The 21634-nt window shown below is 42.0% G+C and overlaps 1 protein-coding gene across 1 annotated transcript in view; it reads left to right on the top strand.

The window, feature by feature from the left end:
- The window catches only part of TMEM232 (transmembrane protein 232), a 136802-nt gene that overhangs the window by 36907 nt on the left and 78261 nt on the right, over nt 1-21634 (top strand). The window contains exons 6-8 of the mRNA XM_027817834.3: nt 2566-2665; nt 4685-4836; nt 13598-13776. Coding sequence (XP_027673635.2) covers nt 2566-2665; nt 4685-4836; nt 13598-13776 — 431 coding nt within the window. The remainder of the gene's footprint in view (nt 1-2565; nt 2666-4684; nt 4837-13597; nt 13777-21634) is intronic.

The raw sequence follows: 21634 nt of genomic DNA, 5'->3' as shown, positions 1-21634 counted from the left end.
ACCAAGCACTATGGAAGGATAAGCCATTTGCAGAGATGATCAATGGTTCTTCTTAACATAGTGCTTTGCTTTCCCTGTGGATCCTTGAGATTTCTATATTTGCAGAATGTACATCTTGCCATTTCCTTAGATCTCAAATCTCTTCCTTTTGGGATGCATGCATGCAATGCTGCAAGATAAGCCTTGTAGAATTTCAGTAGTAGTTGCCTCCTTCTTCTAGATTTTTCTGTAAGAGTGGAGCATCAGGGCCAATATTTGTTTGATTTAAACTTCCTCTTCCTCCCATTAAATTCTTTTCCAATAAAAAGCACTAGGGATGCTGCAGAAGATTTACATTGTTGTAAGGAAGGTATATTTTGGGCCCTAAACAAGCTGACAGGGTCTCTTTTTAGTATTTGTTATGAAGTAAACAATGAGCATACTAGCTGAGCTAATTTAAAGTTGAAATTCCTAGGATGTTTCCTTGGTTTTAGTAATGTACATTTTAAGTAGTTCTCTTGGAAACTGGGAGATAGTCTCACCCTCCCATTTTCTATGCGAAAGCAGGATCTCCCATTTATTCTGTGAGATTCTTTGTATGACTGCCAGGATTCTGGTTGAAGAGCAGCAAAAAAACAACAACAAAAAAAACCATTATGGGCCCAATCCTGCTCCCACTCAAGTCAGAGAGGTTTCTGGTTTAAGCGGAACTGGCCTTAACTGTTATGGAGGATCTGAGCATTCAGTGGTGCATGAGTCTGATCTCACTTTTACTGGTGTAAATCAAGAGCAGCTCTCTGGAAGCTGATGGAATTACATGGATGACATACTGGTGTGAGAGACAACTCAAGCCCTAAAGGCCTGACCCTGCAGTCTGTACACAGCCTGTCTAGGGCCTGCAAGGTCAGGCCATTTGTAGCTTCAGCATCTGAGCAAAGTCTTACCCATCCAGATCTGCAAATGCTTTTAACCTTTAGGGGTTGTCTGGTTACAAAAACTAAAAGTCCTCCCCCTCTCCCCCCACTCTCTCTCTCTCTCTCTCTCTCTCTCAAAATCAGTCATCTGCAGTTAAGCTACATGATCAAAAGTAAAAACACAAATCAGAAGAAAATACCCAGAAGTCTGTGAGGAGCCAATCCCAATGACACGTCCCTGATCTTACCTCTGGCTTTCTCCCTGGCTGTGCAGTGCTGCTAGGTATTGATCCTGGTCAAACAAAAAACCCTATGAAGACAGAGAAATACAAAAGTGTCCTGTATTGTCTTAGCATCCTTGTAGAATCTCTTTACTTACTTGCAACACTTTGTGCTGATTCGGTGTTCCAAAATACATGTTTTCTCCTTAGCATCTGTCTGGGAGTTTGGCCAGGAGAAGGATAGCTGCTTCAAACACTTTTCTTATATAAAATAAATTCTCTCATTTTTGCATGTTTTCAGAGGCTTATATGTGGGAAGAACAAACTTTCAAGATTTTTAAATAGAACACATCTATTATTTTTCTAGGTACTGCCAGAATTCTCTCTTTGTCACATACATAATGCCACAGTAAATATGATTGCTTTTTCTGCATCTTGCTCAGGGGTCTTAAATGGAGCCCTTATTTTGATTCTATATGCTCTTTCAAAATACTCTTCTTGGATCTTTAGCTAATCCAACTGTAATATATTCAGAACCCACTGTTCCAAAAAAACAATATGATTGTTTGCTCCAGCTGCTCCAGAGAGTCCAATTATTCTGACATTTTAAATTCTGAAAGATTTTCCAAGATTTGCAATCTGTTTAACATTTTATTTTCTTTAATGATGGCTGCATGGAGGCTGTTAGTTTTCTCGTTTCTTTTCATGTTCTTTGTTGTTTTTTTCCGCTTCTGTTAGCTTGACCTCTAAGTTATCAAAGCCACCATCTAAAACTGTAAGTTGTCATATGTAGTATCTAGCTCTACAGTTGCAGAATGGATGCTACTAAAATGCCCACACATTTCATATTGGATCTCATTGATGGAGATGGAGTGTTTTTTGCCCTAACACTCCCATTGTAGGGCCTGGTCCATGCAGCACTGTTGACAAAGACTTGAGCTCTGTGGTTCTCCTGATTGGCATTGTAACCATAAAATCATCATACTGGGTTGAGTTTTCTTTGGTTTTGTGTCATTTTTCCTTATTTCTGTTTCCTCAAACAAACCTGTCCTCAGTAGTTTTCGGGCTTTAGTTCACAAAAGTGTGTTCATTCCCTTACACTAAGTAAATTACTAACACTTTGGCACTTGTATAGGGTTTTCTTTTCAGTGGGAGGGGCTGGTGAGAGAAAATACATCTCCTCAGAGTTTTCTGTGTACCATTAATATACAGTGAATGCAGAACACAAGACAGAGTTATTCATTATTGCTCCACATGTGTGAAATCTGAAGATATGATCTGATTTAGCACTCTCTTACTCCAATTTCATGCTGGTGTAACTCTGTGGAGTTATATCACTGTTCAAGTGGAGGAGGGCAGTGGTGAATAAGACCCATAATCCAAAGGTGGTATTTATACATCTATTGTGAGTGGCATGATATAAAAAATATTTGTTGTACTTCTTTTGACAGGTTGGATTTTTGGTCTTTTTAAGGCTCCTTATTTTTCACCTGTGTGGTCATCTGGAGTCTTCTGGAGAACATACATTTAGGCTTCATACAGACTTAAAAGGTAGAACATTGTATATTTTCCATATAAACAACATTAAAAATGAATTTTAACTACTAATTTGGGAAATGGAAGTGACCTAAGTGAATATCTCACGTTGTGCTGCACTCAAGAGACTACCATTTGATTCTTAGGAATACTGTCCACCTGAATTGAGAGTTTCATGTGCATCAGTAACCATGCAAAGCAGTCAACATTTAGCCTCGTTAAATGAGGTAAAATAGAAAAGGTGAGGTCTGTAGGTGAAGAAGGAAGAAAAATCAGAGCAACTCTGCATCATTATGTAATTAGTCAATTCTGTACATATGCCAAAAATGCACAGTATATTGTGATTTTAAGACTATTGACTGATCTCAAATAAATACTTGCTTATAAGCAGGAATGCTGAGTATTTTAAAAACATACATGAATCAAATCAATATCTTTTAAAGCCTATTCGGAATGCGATTAATATTAATTACCTGTAAAGTCCTTACTAAAAGCAATCTTATATAGCACCATATGTTTTAGGTCAGGGGTCGGCAACCTTTCAGAAGTGGTGTGCCGAGTCTTCATTTATTCACTCTAATTTAAGGTTTTGCGTGCCAGTAATACATTTTAACGTTTTTAGAAGGTCTCTTTCTATAAGTCTCTAATATATAACTAAACTATTGTTGTATGTAAAGTAAATAAGGTTTTTAAAATGTTTAAGAAGTTTCATGTAAAATTAAATTAAAATGCAGAGCCCCCCGGACCGGTGGCCAGGACCTGGGCAGTGTGAGTGCCACTGAAAATCAGCTCGCGTGCTGCCTTCGGCACGCATGCCATAGGTTGCCTATCCCTGTTTTAGGTGATAACAGGTGACAGGTCACTGACATAAATAGAAAAAAGTGGCGCTGAAAAAACCTTAAGTTTCCCTCAGGTACGGTACTAGCATACAGCCCAATCCTGCAGGGTGCTGAGTGCCTGCAGCTCACGCAGACTGACATTGGAAAAGGAGAGTGCTCATAGGACTGGGCTCCTGTCACTTATTTGTTATGCTGACATTGCTGATAAATTAATCTAATGCTAGGTATTCATATTCTATTTCAGACTTTTCAGCATGCATGCACGCTGTATGCAATGAATCAGTAGGCTGCTGCTGTAGTAAGACTGCAGAGGCATTGCAGTATTGCTACTATCAATTGGTTGTCATGGCCACAAGTAATACACAAAATGAAGAACAAAGAATCAGATGATTTAAAAAAAATGACTTTTTTCCTGACACCCTTTATTCTTCAAGCTTTGTCCACACTAGTCTATTATAGAAAACACATAAATAAATAGACATTATCACAACAGAACTTCCTGAATCTGCCAGTTCTTAAAATGTATATGCAATAAGCAATATTTTGGCTTACAGGCAGTCAAATCTGCATTGACCCAACCACTGGGATGATGGTTATACATCCTTTCAAAAACCTTTTTATTTAATGCAACTGAATTCAGATGGCTTGATACATTACTCCATCTCTTCAGTGCTAAGTGTTGTTATTGAGAGGAATCAAATCCCATTTGCAGTACAGATGTCAGCACATGAATGCTAATCATGGAGCTTCAGATCTCATCAAAGGATATACATAGTTTTGGGCGGGGGAAAAAAAAAGCTCCATGTTAATTTACAAAAGTTGGGTCTGGTTTCCGTGCAGAGTTAGCCAAAAATAAATGCAGTCACTGAATGAGAGTTTACATTGTGATTCATTGTTAGCTGAGAGCCTCCTCACCTTGTTCAGAGTTAGCCTTAGTTACTTAGAAATTCAGGCATCATGGGAGACTTCAACTATATGTAGCTCATGGGTTACATAAGCTATTATCTATAAATCATACTTGTAGTATTGTGTTACACCACAAGAGGTCACACAACGTTTATAAATCTACTCTATGGAAAATTTGCTAATGATTTCATCAGCAAAGTAGTGAAGTTAAATAGCACATAATAAATAAAAGGCAAACATAATAAACAACAGGAAGACAATTTTCACAAAATTATTTTTCATGCCATAGTACTTTCAGCTTGTGAGGTCTGCTACCATCCATATCCAAATATCCTCTCTGCTGTGCATTTTATGCTGAAGGCTGGAGAAACCATATGTGGTGCTGTGGTATTTTCTGATGTAAGCTTGGAAGAAAGACAGAAGCAGAGTCCTCTTGGCATGGTGGGTAACATAAATCAGATGATATATGATGCATCAAAAAGGATTACTGTGATCAAATAAGCATGCTTGGTAATTCAGTGAAAATAATTAAAGCTGAGCTGAGCTAGACAAACTACCTGTGGTCCAGGGACAGGATAAACAGAATAGACACTCATTTGTAGTGATCACAGCCTGGATTTGTGAATCATATCATTTCATGAATACACTATGCAATTAATTATCAATCTGATACTATAGTGATCCAGTGCATATTAGTAGCTACATTGTAGAGTGGTGTCAGTATTTTCCACTGAATGCATCTGATGAAGTGAGCTGTAGCTCACGAAAGCTTATGCTCAAATAAATTTGTTAGTCTCTAAGGTGCCACAAGTACTCCTTTTCTTTTTGCAGTATCCCTTTTGAGATTCTGTTTTCAAGACAGCATTTACTGATGCTCTATGGCATCTGCTTCCTTCAAAGTGTGTGTGGAAATGGACAGGGATGGGTGGGTGTGGGGGTGTTCATGCACAGCCCTTCAGAAGCAACAGAGCACTTTCCTGAACCTTGCTGCCATGGGGGGCAGGAGGAGCACATGGGAGGCAGGGGGAGCACAGACCTGGAAAGCAGCATAGAATAGCTGGCTTTTTGAGGGCTGCCCTGAGGAGTGCAGATTTCCCTATACATATTGGGGGTGCCTGCACGGTTGAATGGCCGTATCCCTTGCTCTCTTTGTGCAGCCCCAGATCCCTCCCACTGGAGGAGATGATGCATCAAACACTGTGTGCAGTGAACCAAAGAGAATTTTTCTGAGTAAGTTTTCTCCTCTGGCTATCTTTGCTGTGCTAGGGAATGATAGGACCCATAATTATGTGATACACAATAGCCTATCATTTATACAATTAAAAACTGCCTAATTATGTGTCTAGCTCACAGGCTGTAATGACATCAAAAGGGCTGCTACAGTCTCTCTCAGGTAAACAATATTTCTCGCTCTTTTCTCTTTACCTAATTACGTACTTACCTGAGGGAGTGTAAGGCTGTGTGAGAACTGACCGACATTGTGTTTGTCTTTTCCTAGTCTAAGTAAATACAAATAATATTTATAATACTAATAATTTTTAAGCTCTAAAATAACAGTTTTCATCCAAGGATGTCAAAGTGCTTTACAAAGGAGGGAAAGTATCATTATCTCAGTTCACACTGTGAGAAACTAATGCTGTGTCTACACTACAAAGTTTTGTTGACAAAAGTCAGTTTTCATTGACAAAACAATGGAGGTGTACACACTGAAATGCCTCTCTCACCAATGTAACTCCTCTACTATGCTGACATAATAAAACCACTGTGACAAGCGGCATAGAGCTTTTTGTGATATAATTAGAGTGACGGAGTGTCAGTGTAGACTCCTCACTTAGTTATGTTGCCCTAATTGGCCTCCAAGAGGTGTCCCACAATGTTCATCATGACCACTCTGGTCAGCAGTTTGAATTCTGCCCTGAAGGTACACAGGTATGCACCCCTTCCACATTTAAAGGCCCAGGAATTCCTCTTCCTGTTTGCTCGCCATGCACAGTTCACACAGCATCATCCTAGCTGACCATGCTGGCTTTCCACAGCAGACATGCTCCTGCGTGGAGCACACCGGAGCTGTTGGATCTACTAAGTATATGGGGAGAGGGGGCTGTGCAGTCGCAGCTTTTCACCAACTGTAGGAATTTCGATGCATATGGGCTACTCCCTAGTGGCATGCAGGAGCAGGGGCACAAAAGGGACACGCAGCAGTGTCATGCTAAAATCAAGGAGCTGAAGCCGGCATGCCAGAAGGCAAGGGAGGCTAAGCATCACTCTGATGCAGCAACAAAAACATGCTGCTTCTATAAGGAGCTGCATGCCATCCTCAGTGACGACTCCACCTCCGCTGCCAAGAGCCCTGTGGATGCTCCGGGGAGACTGGAGGCAGTGGCCAGCAGACTCAACCCTGGTGAGGAAGTGGTGGACAAGGAGGTGGATATGGAGGATGATGTGGAGCACATGGCAGGACCATCTGGTGGCACAGCAAGTCAGGACCTCTTTTCCACTCTGGAGGGGTCTAGTCAGTCCTAGCACTCCAGCTCTAGTGCGCAAGCCAGGGGAACTCTGGTAAGTGCTTATTTTACTTTGATATTGCACAGTGAAAGGAGATTGAGCTCTCATGAACTTTGTTATATGGTAGAAGAGGGATAAGGGACAGAAATTAACAACAGAGACTGCCCATCTATGCAGTGGGACCACAGCAGAAACGTTTGTTAATATCCAGGGGGATGTCCCTGGAATCCTCTATAGAGGTCTCTAGGAAACTTTCCTGCAGGTTTTCTGCAATCCTCTGCTAATATTTCTTGGGAGAGTTGCCTTGTTTCTCCCTCCGAACTGTAGGAAACTTTGCCGCGCCCCCCGGCAATTATTTCTGCAGGGACCAGAGCAACACACAAGCGAGCAGCTTACAGAGCCAGTGTGAAGCCACATGCAGGCAGGAGATGTACCCTTGCATCCTGGATTACTCTTAGCAGTGAGACATTGGGTTTGATTACCCTAGCCTGTGGGAAAGGACGATCGAGGGACGTGATCGTTCCCCTCTATTCGACACTGGTGAGGCCTCATCTGGAGTACTGTGTCCAGTTTTGGGCCCCACACTACAAGAAGGATGTGGATAAATTGGAGAGAGTCCAGCGAAGGGCAACAAAAATGATTAGGGGTCTAGAGCACATGACTTATGAGGAGAGGCTGAGGGAGCTGGGATTGTTTAGTCTGCAGAAGAGAAGAATGAGGGGGGATTTGATAGCTGCTTTCAACTACCTGAAAGGGGGTTCCAAAGAGGATGGCTCTAGACTGTTCTCAATGGTAGCAGATGACAGAACGAGGAGTAATGGTCTCAAGTTGCAATGGGGGAGGTTTAGATTGGATATTAGGAAAAACTTTTTCACTAAGAGGGTGGTGAAACACTGGAATGCGTTACCTAGGGAGGTGGTAGAATCTCCTTCCTTAGAGGTTTTTAAGGTCAGGCTTGACAAAGCCCTGGCTGGGATGATTTAACTGGGACTTGGTCCTGCTTCGAGCAGGGGGTTGGACTAGATGACCTTCTGGGGTCCCTTCCAACCCTGATATTCTATGATTCTATGAAAGGGTACTAATATTCAGAATAGGCTCCCTAGCCACTTATAGTAACCCCCTTCAAAAAACATTTTTTATCCCTTGTTGGCCTTTGCCCCTTGCCCCTCCTGCCCTGCAAACTCACCTTAATTGGGACTTGCAGTGACCCATGTGCTAGCCAAGGGACAGTGAGAAAGAGGTATGTATAACTTTCTGATTCAGGGGTGTGAGTGCACTCTCAATACTATCTCTGTTCATTGTTTCTTTGTCTTCTGCAGATGCGCCCTTGAGAACACACTCTTCCACACCGGCAGAGCACCTCCATCAGATAAGAGGGTGACTCAGGAGGAGTAAGGAGTATATGTTTCATGAAGTGCTTCAGTCAACAGATGCAGCACATAGCGAAATGAGCGTGGAGGGAGACAGTTAATGAAAGACGGGGCTAAATAGCCAGGAAAGGACACGGGAAGGAGCGGATGATAAACCTCCTGGAGGACCAGACGGAGGTGTTGAAGTCCCTCATTAGCCTGCAATCAGAGCAAATCCGTGCCCAACTCCCACTCCAGCCACTACAGAACTCCTGTCTATGCCCTCCCCAAACTCCCCCATTGCATTCATCATGTGTTCCCGGTCCCTCACAGTACCCCGTGCACTCCAAGCCTGAGGACTGGTTTTCCAATGAAAATTGGAATTACACCCAGCTGCGAGAGCTCTAACTGTGAGACTGTTCATTTTCATGTCCCCTGTTTGTCCAAAGGTTTGTGTTTATCCCATTAAAACTTAAGTCTTTGAAATAGAATGGTTCTTCACTTGTGACATACATACATCGCTCAGTGCTAACATTGAAACAGTGGCTATAGGTAGGAATATTTACTCCTTGCAATTAACACTTAAGAAGCAAGCATTACAGCAGTAGTTAATGGCGGCAAGTAAACATTGCCTGGCCGAATTCATCACATACAGATACATTCATGGGAATCATTGTCAAAATGTTCCTTCAAAGCCTCCCTGATTCCAATAGGCTGCTGCTGTGTCCCTCTAATTGCCCTTGTATCTAGCTGCTCAAAATCAGCAGCCAGCCGATCAGCCTCAGCAGCCCACCCTTGGGGAAACTTTCCCCCTTTTGATTCGCAAATATTATGGCGAGCACAGCAGGCCAAATGACCATCAGAATATTTTCTTCATTGAGGTTTAACCAGACAAAAAGACAGCACCAGCGACCTTTTAATCAGCCAAAGGCAAATTCAACTGTCATTTGGCACCTGCTGAACCTGTTGCTGAAGCACTCCTTGCTGCTGTCTAGGTTCCCGATCTAAGGCTTCATGAGCCATGGGAGCAAGGGGTATGTGGGGTATATGATCTCCAAAGATCACTGCGGGCACTTGCACACTCTCATTTGGAATCGTCTGGTCTGGAAAGAAAGTCCCAGCTTGCAGTTTTCTATACAGTCCAGTGTTCTGAAAGATGCATGCATCATGCATATTCCCTGACCACCCCACACTGATGTCAGTGAAACAGCCCCAGTGATCCACCATCGTCTGCAAGATTGTGACAGGGTGGACTGGGTCTGGAGGCCGTCTGTTAGAGGCCTTGTAGCTCTGCCACACCCCACCTCAGAAGAGGGCAGTAGAGAAGTCTTCCAAGCTGCCTAGAGTGGCTGTATGGGAAGTGGCTAATCAGGGCCCAGTAAGCTCGTATAAAAGGACCTGCAGGGCCAGAGTGAGATCAATTCCTTCCTGGAACAGTGTGGCTAGCTGCTGCTGAGTTTTTGTCTGCTGCTGAGCCAAGAAAAGAGTACATGTTCTGGGAAGAGGTTTGCTTCACTCTCTTAAAAGAGCAATGGGGAGGTATCTTAAATGGGAAAAATATTTATAAAAATGTTTTAAAGCACCTACTCAAGGTTGTAGACACTTGTACATACATTTCTTAAGGCAGAAGGATGGTCTTCTGGTTAAGGCACTTGACCACTGGGACTCAGGAAGTCGAGGTTCAGTAGCCACAGATCGTAAAATGGGAATAACAATACTTCCCCACCTCCAACAGATATTGGGAGGGCAAATTAATTAACGTTTGAGATGTTCTGTGACACTATTGTGATGGGGCTCATATCATTACATAGAGAGGAAGAAAAACGTAAGTGGCCAAATAACCATAGTAGAACATTTAACCATCCTTCTCAAAGTTGACTTCATCTCTCGAAATATAAATGGTCCCTATCAAACCACCCATGACCATCTCAGCCCACTCCCTCAGAAAAGCTTGAGGGGGAATGGGGAAAGATGAGCCTTGCAGCATACTGTGGCAGTCAATAAATCTGGGCTGTCTCACACCAAGAGGGAAAGAAGGATTAAAAAGAACCCAAACACCTGGGGAAGAGGAGGTTTGTAGGAACTGGTAAGAGTGAGGGGGATGAGTCAGATGGGATGTGGGAGTGAATGGCAGATCCTATAAGTTTTATGTTGGGAGATGCCTGTAAAAGGAGATCTTTAATAGCTCACTGTGGAGAACTTTAAAGACCAACAGGGCCAAGTTAAAGTCAATTGTCTGCTTAATAGATACCCATTATAAAGAACAAAGGGCAGCTGTAGTATGATTGTTACAGCTTGAAGCCTTGAGCAAATGTTCTGCTGAGTTTTGAACAATCTGCAAGCAATGGGAATGTACTGGTGGAAGCCTTTGTAGAAAGGAATGAAAATTGAGGCTTATAATCATTATGACGGTGGGGGTTTGACACTTAAGGAAGGTCATCATGTTATAAATAGGGGTATAGCATATGTAAACTGTGCAACTGGAGAAAAAACACAGGTACGCTCTTGTGCTGCACCTCTGGGAAGTGCGGTACAAAACTCTCAGCCCAAGGGGGCTAAGGTGCATGGGCTACCTTTTGTACCCTTCTGCTTCTAGGCTGCTTCAGAGGCCAAAATGGGATGTAATTTATGTAGCCCTTAGGTGCCACCTATGTTACAACAGCTCACGCCAAGCTGCCTATGGGCAGCAGCACCCTGTGGAATCACTGTAATGGTGCCAGCTCTGGTCCCTTCCTCAGCCCAATACTGGTGCACCCCTATATTGGTGCATGCAGAAGAGGCTTTGTAGTTCCTGTGCTGGGGGAATTCTTTTGTGGCCAGACCTAGGCTTTTTATTATACTTGTATGCTGTAGCAGCTGTAAGATCAGGGAAAAATACTCCTCCCGACTTTGTTACCACATCCAACGTATGGAAAGGCTGCAATTGAAAATGATACCACCATTTTAATTAAGCTAATTAACTGACCACGTGTCCTCAATAAGTGGGAAGACAAAAGGAAAGAGAACCTGTTCATAACAATTACCTCTTCAGAACATTCTTATTGGTAAGTCAGCATGGATCATTAGAGAAAGAAACCAAGGAGAAAGGGTGCTCTGCTGTCAAATCCTTTCCTTCAGTCACAGAAAGTTTGGGGATTTTGAAAGTATATACCCTTGAAAGTTTAATATTCTCTGTCTTTGTTGAAAGATGTAGCACTTCTTAACAAAAATATTTAGCACTTAAAGGGATCACCTCTGAAAACCATCTGTGCCTAACGCTTTTGAATGCAGTCAGTCCTCATAACATAGTGCTAATAGATTAGAGACAATACACACCTACATTCTTCAACAGCAGATTACAGCAGCTTCTTCCATGTCTGTTTTTATTTTCCTTTTTTCAAGGTCTGCTATTTTTTATCATAGCTCTGAATGATTCCTAAATATGTGTAACAGAGCAGCAAGGTTGTAGACTAGTTCAGAACACACAGCTAAAATGGATTGACAATGATTCAATTACTATTAATGAAACTTAATTTCTATAGCATATTTAAGTGCACTACATAATAAAACTATCCCCCAAGGTTTACTGAATCAAGAAATAGGGTCCCTGCAGCATCCTCCAGCCAGTGAGGATGAATGACAGCTCCCTCATGGGAAGCCCTAGGTAATTTGAAAAACCAATTCAGTCCACTTCCTGGTCTCTGAGCTTGCTGAGTCTCTCACATACAGCCATGTAGGAGATTTTCTACAATCCTGGAGCTGTATTATCTAAAGCATTCAATGTGGCCACCAGTGGGGGAATTCAAGGGCTTGAGAAATCAAGAACTGTAGGGCTCAAGGAGCAGTCTGCTCATTTGCATGAATTCCCTGCCCGCTGGGCAGCTCTGGAACTGTCCAAACCAGGAAGCAGGTATTTTGGTGGGAGAAGCTTGAGCAGACTGACTTTATGATAAGGCCACATTTTGTTCTGGATCAGGGCCTTATTTATCTCTGAACTGTGATTACACCATTATAGCCATTCTGATGTATTAATACAGGGTTAGTTCAAAATCATTTTCATAGTGGAAAAAGGAGTGGACACTTAAATGGATATCAAGAATATCCAGAGTTATGATTAATGATACATTTTGTGGAAGAGTTACTAAACTTCATGCTTCAGGGTTAAGCCAATTTCTAGCTATTAGAGAAGAGGATCGGACGTAACATGAGGGGTAGATTACTCCACATCTGCCTACTGCTGGAGTCATACACCTTCCTCTGAAACATCTAGTGCTGGCCACTGTCAGACAATACCTACCTTTGGCAGTTCCTGTGTTCCTATAATATACATCATTTAGCCCACAGAGCAGCTAATCAACAATCTATATTAATTTAGTAATTTCTCAAAAGTAGATTTTTATCCCATCACTAGACTAACAGCTTTTAAGGAGCTTAGAAGCTTAGCATTTGGTCATGTAAATTTATCAGGCATTGATCATGTTAATTTGATCCAGTTTAATTAGTGAATTATTACAAATTGTACATCAAGACTCTGACACTCATATGGAGTCCAATGAAGTCACGAGGACTCCACAGTGGCACAAGGCTCTGCACTAGCAGATCCTGATACAAGTTTGTCACCTAAAGTCAGTGTTTAAAAAATGAGACCTTTTAAAAATGGTTCTTATTCTAAACAGAACTCCAACTTGTAAACAAAATAATGTTGGTCCTGATCTTGCAATCTGATAAATACAAGTGGAGATTGACATGTACCACAGAGTCCTATTGGAGTCAATGGGACTCTGCTGAACGTGGGGCTCTGACTATGCAAATCAGATTCCAGAATCAGGACCGTGGCCACTTAAATGTTTTCCAGGATACCCAAAGTGTGCCAGTCCACATTATTGATGAATAACCTGTGTTATTTAACCTCACAGACAAACTACAGCAATTCTACTTTTTGTTAATAGTCCCAGAAGGCTGAGACTTTGTTTTCATAAAGCTAATCTCAGTCTGAAGTGAAATCTTAATAAAACTGGTTTATACTGTTAATGCTGGCTCAAACGCAAGCTTAAGTGTAACAGCATAGATAGGGCCACTAATTTTTATTAGTTCAGAAGAGACAAATTTGGGTGGTAAGCATTTCATAATACATAAAAGCCGCAGAGAAACAACAATAGCACATCTTCTGTTGACTGGATTCCAAGATTTTTTTGGTCCCATTGTGTGAAATATATTAGAGGCATTTGTAGCATTGTATTTTGTATGAAAATAGAATGCTGAGCAAGTGTTGTGCTGAGTAAAATTCTAAGACAAGTCTGAGTAGAAAACCAAAGATTAATTTTCTATTCAAGAGATCTTATCTAGGAATTTCACAATTTTTTTCTTAGTCCTTCTTGGATTCTGACCCATCAGTTCAATTAAAGCTTGAACAAAAAGAAACTATGATTCAGCACTTTCTTTGGCATAGTCTTGTTGTTTGGGTTTGTGTACACAACAACTCTTCTCGACTAGATGAAGTGCTCCAACATCTTCTGTTCTATAAGGAAGAGCTCCACCAGAAAAACTGGTAAGGATAACTCTATAAATGTGATATAGTTCTTATGCAACAAACCTTTGTACTTAAATGTTAATCACACCTAACTTGCCTATGAAAAAGATTTATAATCTCAGTGCCAAAAGCAGAAGCAATTTATGTACTTTGCATTACTTCATTTTATCAATAAATTGTTCCTACCTTTTTTGCTAGAAGCACATACTGATATTATACTACTTTGTCTTTATTAAATTAGTTATTGATAGGAACTTCATTCCAGCATTTTAAGTTGCCTTAATTTTCCAAGTAGTTAAACAGGCGAAATGAAGTGTGCCATCCTTCAGGGAAATATACCAAGCTTCGATTTTTTGAGGGTTTTTTTTTTTTATTCCTTACTTGTGAAGTGTGACCAAAACTAATCTTGAATGATTAAAATTAATTTTGCATGGGAATGATTTCCTGAACGATTCTGTTAATTTAAGCATCAACAGGCAAAGTCAAGCTTTAAATCTGGGTTGTGTTTAGCAGAGCTATAGTATTAAATGAGTGTGTGTTTTTTATTTATTTTGTTAAGAAAATTTTTGAAAAAAAAAAGAAGCATCTGCAAAAGTGATGTAAGGTACATGGTCATTCATAACCAAAAAAATCTAATCAAAACATAATAGGAGATTGCCCTGAGAACCAGATGTAAGATTCCCTAGAGATCAGGGATGTTCTGTCCCAGGGTATTGGTTTAGCTGTGTAAACTCCACTGAAATGGGACAGTGAATATAACAGACCGCTCAACAAGCATGATTTTTTCCCTTTGTTTTGTTCTTGAGCCTTAGTACATAGCTATAATGGAAGAAGCAGAAGAAAGGTTTTACCTAAACATAGAGTCTGACAGAGGAAGGCTAACTCAGGCTGTAACCCAGCCCCCCTGACAATAGGATGTGAAGCTCTGCATCCTCAGAGCAAGGTGGGGACTGCAGGGGGACCCTTGTCCTCCTCTTCTCCTTCCCCCAGCTTACAAGGTAGCAATTTTTATAGTTTCTCTTGTTCTCTCCAAGTGCCTGATTGGATCTTCAGTTTCCAGACTACATTACTCCATTATAGAAAGGAACCAAACAGCAAGTGGGTGGGTTTGCCGATGTAGGGTTTGGGCTTAAGCGTATCTCTACACAATAGTCAAACTCTGTAATTATGCTGCTGAGCAAATGGCCACATAATTTACCTTTTTGCCAACATGGCACACAAATCTCTGCACAATATAAGACCATTATATTATCCTGAAATTATCCTGCCACTTCTAACTCCTCACCTTGCCCACATACCACTTTGTCATTAATTTCCATATCTGTGTTACCTTGTTTGTCAGTGGCTTTGTACACTGTTGTCCTTAAAAGGACAGAGTGGGAAGAAGAGAGAAAAATCTGTCCGATACAGAGGTCAGCACTAAGACTGAAAAAGGCCTTCACAGTTACCGTTTCTTAGATGTAGATGGGAGTAAGAACTGAAGGTGGTCAACCAGAGCACCTAAGCCACAGAGGAAGGCAGCTGTCAAGCAGCTCTCTATTGTATAGAAGCGGAGCTGAGGATATCTAAACAGCAACCACTTCTTGCAAGCCTCCTCCATCTTCCCTCAAGACAGTGCTTCAGAGCCTCATGCCACTGCATGCTCCCTGTTCTTGGGGACCACTAAGCCCTGCAGGAATGGGACTCCTTTTCTGCAATGCAAGGCAATGACATGCATTTTTATTTTTATTTGGGGTGACTTTTTTTTTTTTTTTTAGTATTTCAGTAAAACCAAAGATTACCAAATGATTTAGTAATCAGTTAAAATCTCCTTATTTCCAGCTGGTCACCGGATTCAGTGCAACTCTGCTGTAAGATCACGTGGCCTGACTGCACAACTTCAGTCCAATATGCTACTTAGTAGAAAGAGTCTTGATAAGGGGTACTGGTAACACTGGGAAGACTCAGAGAAAAGTTGGGCTAGATCTTTGGTCCAGCCCAAGTCCCTTTTGTGTTGCTCCAGCTATCCTGGGCCAACAAATTAATCCTCAGGAACTGTTCCTGCCAGCGTAAATTAGAAACAGCTCTGTGCTGCTCTAACCTGCACGAAGACTGAAGCAGCCCCTGGCTGCCCCCAGGATTGGGTTATGGGGTGGAAAAGTGGTGTAAACTTTGCACCACTCCAGCTGCATAGAGCTCTCTATGTTTAGAGCATCTTGTCTCTATAGAACTTTTGGTTCTTTTTATTGCTAAACCTGGCAGATACAATGCAATATAATAGATGAACACAATGTAATACATGCTAGTGAAGTGCATAAGTATCACCTAGAAATAGTAATTTCTAAAGATATGTAGCATCAGCATAAAAGTATCGGTGTATAGTGCTGAAGAACTACAAAGTACTTATGATATAAAATTACTCCTTTTAAAGCCAATAATGAATACAGGCCAAATTCATTGTTTCTAAAATTGAATCTATTAGGCATTTAATCAGTCTTTGTACATAACCTCTGACGGGTGAATTTCACCTGTAAGAGACTTCACTGCCATTTTTTGCTGTTATTTATTATTTGTTTATGATAGTGCCCTATATGTGTGAGGGCTAGGCACTGTCTAGATTTTCAAGAAAGAGCAGTCCATACTCTGAGACTCATGATCTAGGGACAGACAAGTGGTTATAGATTCCAAGGCTATTGTGAATCACAAGGACCATTGTGATCATCTAGTCTGACCTCCTGTATAACACAGGCCGTAGAACTCCCGCAAAATAATTCCTAGAGCATATTTTTTAGAAAAGCATCCAGTTGTGATTTAAAAATTGTGAGTGAAGGAGAATCCACTATTACCCTTGGTCAGTTTTTCCAAAGATAATTACACCTTATTTCTAATCTGAATTTGTCTACCTTCAACTTCTAACCACTGGATCTTGTTATACCTTTCTATGCAATACTGAAGAGCTCATTATCTATTATTTATTCCTCATGTAGATACTTACAGACTGTAATCAAGTCACCTCTTAACCTCTTCTCTTTGGTAAACTAAATACATTAAGCTCCTTGAGTCTATCACTCTAAGGCACGTTTTCTAATCCTTTAACCATTGTTGTGGCTCTTCACTCAATCCTTTCCAATTTATGAACATCCTTCTTGAATTGTCGGACACTAGAACTAGACACAGTATTTCAGCAGCAGTTATACCAGTGCTAAATACAGAGGTAAAATAACCTCTCCACTTCTACTCAAGATTTCACTATTTATGCATCCCAGGATTGCATCAGCTCTTTTTGCCACAGAGTTGCAGGGGAAGAGTAACAACAAACCGGAATTTTTTAATATGAGTCAACCAGTTCCACTAGGGGCAGCAATAAAATAGAATGAGTTTTGGTTGAACAAGTGAAAAAAATTGCTTCACAAATATAACTATTTCACTCTCTGCTTTTGGTTGTTTTTTCATTTTTGGTTTTATTGTCTTTTATTAAGCACTAGTTCCTTAACGAGAGTGGTTGAGACTGAGTTGTTGCGTTTTCGTCTGTGAAGTATAATAGCTTAAATTCGCTTTGCCACAGCAGTAGCTGTAAAGGTTGTATTTAATGTGAGCTTTACTCTAACCTCAGCAGCTCTCCAGTGTTATTTACTCTTCAAAGATTTTGGTCTTAAATCTTTAAGAATTACTGTAAATTAATTCTGCTTTGCAAACACTTAACATTCTGAAACAATTCAAGGAGCAAGGATTCTCAACCACTTCTTAAGAAAGTGATCATGTTGTTGAGCACATTCCATCCCGGTCATGATCCTGTACCATCTCTATGGCACCTACAGGACTTGGTGAATTTGTACATGTATTTAGTAGTTTTAAGATCAAATATGTTTCGTTTTCCAAAGCATACCTCTAATCTCATGAGCTTGTCCACATACAGTTAATAAACACAAATTGAATTTCTCTCTCTCTCTATATCTATATAGAATCTTTCCTGAATTAGCTCCTCATTCCCCAGTAGGGTCTTGTCTACCTCTGGTCCTCAGCAACTCTTCTCTTAGTTTTGGTTCTAATGATATCTTTGGTCCTGCTGGCAGTTTCTGGCTCCTTAAGGGCTGGTGGGTATGGGCTTTTCTATTCTCCTCTAAGTTTGCAACAACACCGAGTGGACACTTGCTTGGCTTACTCCACTGCAGCTCTTCAGAAGTGGGGGATGAGCACCCTGTTTCAAGTGTTCAGCACTTCTATATTATATTTGTATCTGTGGTCCACATACCAGTTTGAGAACTGCTCTTTTAGATCATTCAGGCCAAAGTATAATCTCTAAACTCTCCATAAACTATATTTTAAAACATGCTGCTGGAACATGTGGTGCATCCAACACTAGGAGTGTGTGATGATCCATGCTAAAAGAGCGTAGGTCTTTGTCTTCCTCAATGGTGAGTCTATATAAGAGGTTAAATAAGTCTGCTACTAATGCCAGTTTGGGGACTAAGGGTGTGTCTACATAGCGGGTTTAATCCAAAGCTTTTTGATGTTTGTCCAGTAACTCTTGTTACATGAATTGCACCAGTAGTATGCTCATAGAAGGCCTGTTTCATTCTCACTTCATATTATGTGAACACATGGCAGCAGTTTGTTGCAAACTGTACTGGAACAAGTATTGTTCAACGTATTCATAAATGATCTGGAAAAAGGGGGTAAACAGTGAGATGGTAAAATCTGCAGATGATACAAAACTATTCAAGATAGTTAAGTCCAAAGCAGACTGCGTAGAGTTACAAGGGGATCTCACAAAACTGGGTGACTGAGCAACAAAGTGGCAGATGAAATTCAATGTTGATAAATGCAAAGTAATGCACATGAAAAAAATATAATCCCAACTATACATATATAATGATGGGTAAGGCTACATTTTAGTCATGGGTATTTTTAGTAAAAGTCACAGACAGGTCATGGGCAGTACACAAAAATTCATAGCCCGTGATCTGTCCATGACTTTTCCTATATACTCCTGACTAAAACTTGGGCGGGGGGCTGCCCGGGGCTGCGGGGAGGGGGGGACTTGTGGGAGGGGTGGGTGCAACAGCACATGGCCCGGGACCCCCGCTGGTGCTGAAGGAGGTGTGGGTGGCTGTGCGTGGCCCAGGACTCCTGCTGGTGCTGGAGGGAGAGGAGGGGGTTGGCGGGGCCCACAGGCTCCCTACCTGGCTCTGTGCCTTCCGCCCTAAGTAGCAGAGTTTGGGTGTAGGAGGGGGTTGGGAGGGGGATGTTGCCACTTCCGGGGAGCCCCCCAGGCAAGCGCCACCCCAAGCCTGCCTCACTTCATCCTGTGTCCCACACTCCTCCCACACCCAAACACTGCTGCTGCTAGTGGGGGGGCATGGTGGCCTGAATTTGTTGCAGCAGTGGCCAGTGCAACTGGCACAAGGGCTGCCTGAGCTGCCCCTGAGCCAGGCACACCAGCTGCTGCAGAAGTCACAGAGGTCACGGAAAGTCACGGAATCCGTGACTTCCATGACCTCTGTGACAAACTCGCAGCCTTAATGGAAGGGGGGTCTAAAATTATTGTTACCACTCAAGAAAGAGATCTTTGAGTCATTGTCGATAGTTCTCTGAAAACATCCACTCAATATGCAGCAGCAGTCAAAAAAGCTAACAATGTTGGAAATCATTAGGAAAGGGCTAGATAAGAAGACAGAAAATATCCTATTGCCTCTATATAAATCCATGGTAGGCCCACATCTTAAATACTGCGTGCAGGTCTGGTTGTCCATCTCACAAAAGATACATTAGAATTGGAAAATGTACAGAAAAGGGCAACAAAAATGATTAGGGGCATGGAACAGCTTCCATATGAGGAGAGATTAATAGGATTTGGACTTTTCAGCTTGAAAATGAGACAACTCAGGGAGGCTATGATAGAAGTCTATAAAATTGTGACTGCTGTAGAGAAAGTAAATAAGGAAGTATTATTTACTCCTTTTCATATCACAAGAACTAGGGGTCATCAAATGAAATTAACAGGCAGCAGGTTTAAAACAGAAGGAAGTATTTCTCCACACAGCGCACAACCTGTGGAACTCTTTACCAGAGGATGTTGTGAAGGCCACGGCTATAACAGGGTTCAAAAAATAATTTGATAACTTCATGGAGGATAAGTCCATCAATGGCTATTAGCCAGGATGGGCAGGGATGCAAAACCGTGCTCAGAAGTGTCCCTAGCCTCTGTTTCCCAGAAGCTGGGAATGGGTGCAAGGATGGATCAATTGATGATTACCCGTTCTGTTCATTCCCTCTGAAGCACCTGGCATTGGCCACTGTTGGAAGACAGGATACCAGGCTAGATGGACTATTGATCCCAGTATGGCCATTCTTATGCTCTTAGATTGAGAGAATAGCATTCTCTAGGGGTATCCCAGGGCCCGTTGCTTTATCTCTGAGTGGCCTGTTATTGTGTTTGCTGTGAATTATGGGAAGCTACATAGGTTTATATTTTAAAAAATCCCATAAATCCACTGTCTCCACCCATGCTTCCTGTTTGTACTGGTTCACACCATTTTCGAATTGTTGTGGGCCAGCATGATCTCAACAATGTTCTGTACCACTATGGTGACAACCATGACTATGCCCAGGCTGCTTGGGCTGTATTACAGTACTTGGGGTTGGAGAGATTCAGCAATGGACTTTGCCTGTTGCACCACTGAGCAGATGATGCTGAAACAGGAGAATATTCCATGGGAGCAGCAGCTCCCCCAGCAGCAGGAGGATACTCTGGAGCAGTGGCAGCAGGCTGAGGCAGAAGACTAGAACGATGCTGAGCTCTTGAAACAAGAGGACTGGTTCCTGGATCACCTATACAGCATACAGTGCCATTTGTGGGCCTGGGAAATCAGATTGGATTGGTGGGAGAAGATCGGTCTACAGAGCTGGGACGAGCAGTAGTAGCAAGAAAATTTTAGGATAGGGAGGATTACCTTTAACATCTGTGCAGAACTGTTCCTGGAGCTTCAGTGGCAGGATACCAACATGCAGTGCCCCATACTCATGGAGAAATGGGTCACCATTGGCATCTGGGAAGCTGGCCATCCCAGAATGTTATTAGTCTGCAGCCAACCAGTTGAGCATGGGGAGACCAACTGTTGAGGCCATTCTCATACAGGTCTGCTATGCCATTGGTGAAGTGCTGTTTAACCAGGTCATGAAGCTATGTAATGCTCAGGAGATTGATGGCTTTGCATGCATGGGGGTCCCAAACTGTATAGGTGCAAGCCCCCACATCCCCTGCCAGAGCACGGAATTTATAAACAGACATAGAATCATAGAATCATAGAATATCAGGGTTGGAAGGGACCCCAGAAGGTCATCTAGTCCAACCCCCTGCTCGAAGCAGGACCAAGTCCCAGTTAAATCATCCCAGCCAGGGCTTTGTCAAGCCTGACCTTAAAAACCTCTAAGGAAGGAGATTCTACCACCTCCCTAGGTAACGCATTCCAGTGTTTCACCACCCTCTTAGTGAAAAAGTTTTTCCTAATATCCAATCTAAACCTCCCCCATTGCAACTTGAGACCATTACTCCTCGTTCTGTCATCTGCTACCATTGAGAACAGTCTAGAGCCATCCTCTTTGGAACCCCCTTTCAGGTAGTTGAAAGCAGCTATCAAATCCCCCCTCATTCTTCTCTTCTGCAGACTAAACAATCCCAGCTCCCTCAGCCTCTCCTCATAAGTCATGTGCTCTAGACCCCTAATCATTTTTGTTGCCCTTCGCTGGACTCTCTCCAATTTATCCACATCCTTCTTGTAGTGTGGGGCCCAAAACTGGACACAGTACTCCAGATGAGGCCTCACCAGTGTTGAATAGAGGGGAACGATCACGTCTCTCGATCTGCTCGCTATGCCCCTACTTATACATCCCAAAA

Source organism: Chelonia mydas, chromosome 5 (assembly GCF_015237465.2).
Source record: "Chelonia mydas isolate rCheMyd1 chromosome 5, rCheMyd1.pri.v2, whole genome shotgun sequence".
NCBI classification, from domain to species: Eukaryota; Metazoa; Chordata; order Testudines; family Cheloniidae; genus Chelonia; species Chelonia mydas.
Note: the sequence above shows the minus strand (reverse complement) of the source record. Positions and strands in the feature narration are given on the sequence as shown.